Genomic DNA, 4,725 nt, shown 5'->3' with positions numbered 1-4,725 from the left:
AGAAACCCGTCATCTCAGAAAACCACTGCCAATCAATGTCCTGATCTAGGGTCAGCCTTCCCGCTCGATTACATTACAATCAGTACAACACAAATGCCAATGTGACACCAGATCAGTCCTCGTCCACGGAGACGTCTCATCGCTTTCACACGGCGTGTTCGGCAGAGAGCGTGAGGTATTTGAGCCCTCGGTCGCAGCAGCTCACACGGAGAGCCCATTCAGCCGCCGGAGGTAGGATCAGGCCACGGCTGGAGCTGAGGTAGGTGGAGCTGAGCTTTACTACGCCGGCTGTGCTGGACCTCCAAACATCAGACCGCTCAGATCTTTACAAGAGTCTGCTAGCATTTTTAGTTCTTGGGGGTGGGAAAACAAACAAACACAAAACACATCTTTGAACTCGAGTCTGTATTCCTCAATGACGATTTTAGTTTAAACACAAGCTTTCCTGATTTAACCGCATACATGCTAAAAGTTGCAAATTTACCAAACAAGAATGAACTTTCTGACCAGGATTACTGCAAACTCTTCCTGATTTTTTCCCCATTTATATCTGGACCAATAGTTTTTGTTGATTCTGAATAAATTCAACTCGACGCACTTGAAATTGTGCATTTCGAACAAATAAGAGGTGATTAATCATCTCATAACAGCCTCTGTTAAGAACTCAATAGACACTAGTTCTACAGAAACGTCCTCCTGATGCTTCCTGGGATGCAGAACGACACGACCACCATGATATGTGATTCAGTCTTATTGTTTGTCAGCCGTTTTATTGCGAGTGCTTGTTGCCGACACAGCGCTACAGAGGAGGAGAGAGTCCGAATACGGTGAACAAACGAAGATTCACACACACACATTCGCCCTGATCGTCCACTGCCGACGACTCCGTGGCTTTCTTTCGCTGTTGGATAGCGAAACAGAAGAGGCTTCTTTGGGACTCTAACACCTCTTAATGACTTCCATAATTTTTTTTTTCTCCTAGTGGTTCTTCCCAGGTTTGGACAGAAATGAAATCGACAATAGGTAAACGATCAAAACGAGATCTCCGAAAGAAGAGAGATTGTTCATCTTTAGAAAACTGAAAGAAAGAGTACCACATCTTTCCCCCTTGGCCATCCAAAGTCTCAGTGAGTATATTCCCGCCCCGTTAAACCGTGTATCCTCACCCCAATTTACACCTCCGGCCCTCCCCGCGTCTCCCCCGCCGCAGAGTCTCATCTCTGGCCGTGCAGAGCTGACATGACGGGCGTCTGCTGGCCGTTGGCGGGCTGGGAGACGGGCGGCCACGTGGGCGGCTGGTGCATGTGATGGTGGTGGTGATGGAGCGCGTGGTGACCTGTGGGAGAGGACGGCGGCAGCCAGACGGGCTGGTGGTTGGGGGGCGAGGAGGCCCAGAAGGAGCCGAATCCCTGTGCGGAGGCGTGGGGAGGAGGAGAACACGCCATAGACACTTGGGCCGAAGCGCCGGCTCCGCTGCCGCCCGTGCATTCAGACGTCCGCAGCTTGGAGAACATAGTGATGGCGTCGGGGAAGTTGGGCGGCGTGGCGGGAGTGTTGCGTGGAGTGCACATCTGAGCAAAAACAAAAACAGCTCAGTTTATCTGATCCCATGTTGGTTAGATAACAATAGATAAACACAGAAAAAAAACATATACATATATATATATATAATAAATAAATAAAAAACAAAATTACTACAACTATAAAAATTAAAAGGGACAATACCAAAATAAAATAAAATTCTAAATAATGGGACTACTCTGTATTCATATGGTATATACTGCTATATTGTTTTTTTATGGTTTTAAAACTTTTACACTATTTTCAAGTAATGTTTTAATTTAATAACTAAAAATGTCATATGATAATCAACAAATAAAAAGTAAATCACATTTTCCTTACACCATAATGTAAATAAATAAACCAATAAATGCTTTTTATAACAAATATTATGAATGTTTAAATATAATTATTTTTAGGGATTTGCACCACGTGATATTTTACAACCTAAACTAACCTTGACCTGATAATAATAAAAAATAAAAAAATCTGATATTTTAAGAAACTTACTGACCTTCAAACACAGTCATAAAGGTCTGTATCTTTCCCTGTTTTTTAGGTTTATGTTTTTTAATGCATGCTCGTCACACCACATGACTTTGACTTGGTGGATAAACATCTGTCCAAATATTAATAAGCAGTTTTGTTCAAATATGACTTGGATTATGCGTTTTCAGGTTAATCTAGTCTTATTAAAGCAATAAACCCTGTGAAGCCTTGGTTTACAATGAATTTATAACAGCTAAGGGGCGTTATTAGAACCCCCTTAGCTGTTATAAATTCACTGTAAACCACGGCTTCTTGGGGCTTATTGCTTTTATAAAATGGTTATTCCATATATGTAGTAAGGTTTCACAAAATAAAACAGAGCAAATAAAGAGTAATGATATAAATAAAAACAGTATTCTTCCACCAAACAATGTAGTTCCTCTGAAACAGTTGTGGTTGCAACAAAGTTACACAAAGTAAACTAAGATGTATGTTTGTAGAGTAATTTACAACAGCTTTGAACGCGGCTCAACCAATCAGAATCAAGGACCGGAACTATCCGTTGTATAATAAGGCATTAAATATATATTATTTATTTGCCTTAAATAGAAAATGTTATTTCTAACAAAAACTAATAAAAGGTTATGCCAAACAACATCTTTTGAAGAATATTTTTTTTAATAGGGCTTTATCATTATCAATTTTAATTGAAACGTCAAAATGAACTTTAATAGAGAAATGAACGCATGCACATTGTAGAAAAGGTGTACTCGAGGTGATCACACGTATGAATTATATATGAATAAAATTAACAAATAAGTCGCATCACTGACCCATGTAAGGGCAGAATATGTCTTATGTTAGTCAAGGTTACTTGCACCAAAAAACAATCTGGTTTCACATGGCATCTCAGCCTCTGACACTTAATAATAAACAGGATGGATTCCTGCTGTACTTTAATCGCTTTTATGACTGACTGGACAACCTCTACACAATGAAAATTAAGTTTTCCACAAGTGGTCTGAAAAGGACAGTTTGTGTTACATTATAATATGTGAACGACAACATACTATAATAGTAGCCTCATAGCATATGTCCCATGTGAGGTTTATAATTATATCACGCACAGATGCATATGTCAGCTACAGATGAGGCATTACGGGACTCAAAAGGATGTGCTCGCTGCACAACAGACTGCTGAGCATCAATCCCATGATTCCCATAAAGCGTGAGATTTGTTTGCACAGGAGCTCTCAGGCCCTCTCTGCCATCCGTGTGTTATGAAGGAAAAGTAGGCCACATAATTGACAGCAGTTTCAGCTCCTGATAACTGCTCCTTTAATAACCACCACACACACACACACACACACACACACGCTGAGATCAGGTGACTGATATAAGAGCAGGAATGGTTTGTCAGCAGAGAAGTTTATTAAGTTTTATTTCGGTGGAGCAGCTCCGATGCCGGTCAAAGGGACAAACACACATCCGTCTGTTAAGTAGGTCATCCAGACAGCAGCTTCAGTGTGGATATAAACACTCAAATGTCTTCACCCTCCTCAGTGTTTACATCAACACTGCTAATCAAACACGGTCTGGAAAAACACAGCTGAACTACACTCCTCTACAGATCTTAAGCTACATATTTTTGAATCCACTGGCCATTTTCACAATCACTCAATGTATACCTCATTACTTGTTAAAAGGTAACAACACCGCTAAGTAAATTAGCATATTAGCCATTTTCAAAACCGTGTTTTTCTTTCCTGTCATGAGCTATTTTCCCCACAAATAGTGGTGCTGAACGAAAAAATACAAGAATTTATTACAATTACAAAAACAGTTGAGTAATCGATAGACGGAAACACAATTTAGCACGTTTCAGTTATGCAAAATGCCTTCCAAATAAACTTATAAATAAAGTTTGTTTAGCAGGATATCTAACCCTGTGTTAAGCCTCGTTCACACTAAGAAAGATAACTATAAAGATAACGATATTAGCGTCCACACCAGCGGACGATACCGTCGGTTTATTCTAAGCGCACGCACGTCTGTCGCTTTAAATTCTCGAGCTCGTTATAGCAGGATGGATTCTGATTGGCTGTCATCGTTTTATCGTTCATCAGCTGGAAAAAATCGTTCTGAAAGTGATTCCAACGATATCTTTTCTCTGTGCCTTTATCGTTATAGTTGTGGTGTGGACTATTATTTTTTTTATATTTTCCATTTTAAGTTTCATTTTGGTTGAAGGTTTAGTCATTTTGTTGTATGTTTTTGTCATTCATATAAGTTATCGGTACAGTTTTTATTAATTTTTATTTCAGTTTTTGTTTATTTTAGTATCAAGAAATGTTATCTTGGCAGCTAGATTATATAAAAAATATTTTTATTTTATTTGAATTTTTTTATTTTTATTTCAAGTAACATTACAAAAAAATATATGTTACTAAATATTATAATACTCATTTTAATATACCATTTAACTTACATTAAAATCCATTTTATATTATGACCTACTATATTTGACTTCTGAACTCTGAGAAAATTGAGAGTTTGCAAGTTGTAATTATGGATTCTATGAAGACGTGAATGCTTTTTACAAGTTAGAATCGGACGATTATGATAAAAATAGTCTCAGCCTCAGACGTCACGCACACGGACGTTGGCTGAACGTCT

At 38.8% G+C, this 4,725-nt stretch overlaps 1 protein-coding gene across 1 annotated transcript in view; it reads right to left on the bottom strand.

Annotated features, from left to right (window-relative positions):
- Positions 1 to 1,214: 1,214 nt before the first annotated feature.
- ubald2 (UBA-like domain containing 2) overlaps positions 1,215 to 4,725 on the bottom strand; it is a 26,426-nt gene continuing 22,915 nt past the window's right edge. Inside the window, exon 2 of the mRNA XM_016229472.1 lies at positions 1,215 to 1,571. Within this exon, the coding sequence (XP_016084958.1) occupies positions 1,215 to 1,571 (357 nt within the window). The remainder of the gene's footprint in view (positions 1,572 to 4,725) is intronic.

This window comes from Sinocyclocheilus grahami, unplaced genomic scaffold (genome assembly GCF_001515645.1).
Source record: "Sinocyclocheilus grahami isolate Dianchi unplaced genomic scaffold, SAMN03320097.WGS_v1.1 scaffold353.1, whole genome shotgun sequence".
Classification (NCBI taxonomy): domain Eukaryota; kingdom Metazoa; phylum Chordata; class Actinopteri; order Cypriniformes; family Cyprinidae; genus Sinocyclocheilus; species Sinocyclocheilus grahami.
The sequence above is the reverse complement of the archived record's forward strand: the minus strand, read 5'-3'. Positions and strand labels throughout refer to the sequence as shown.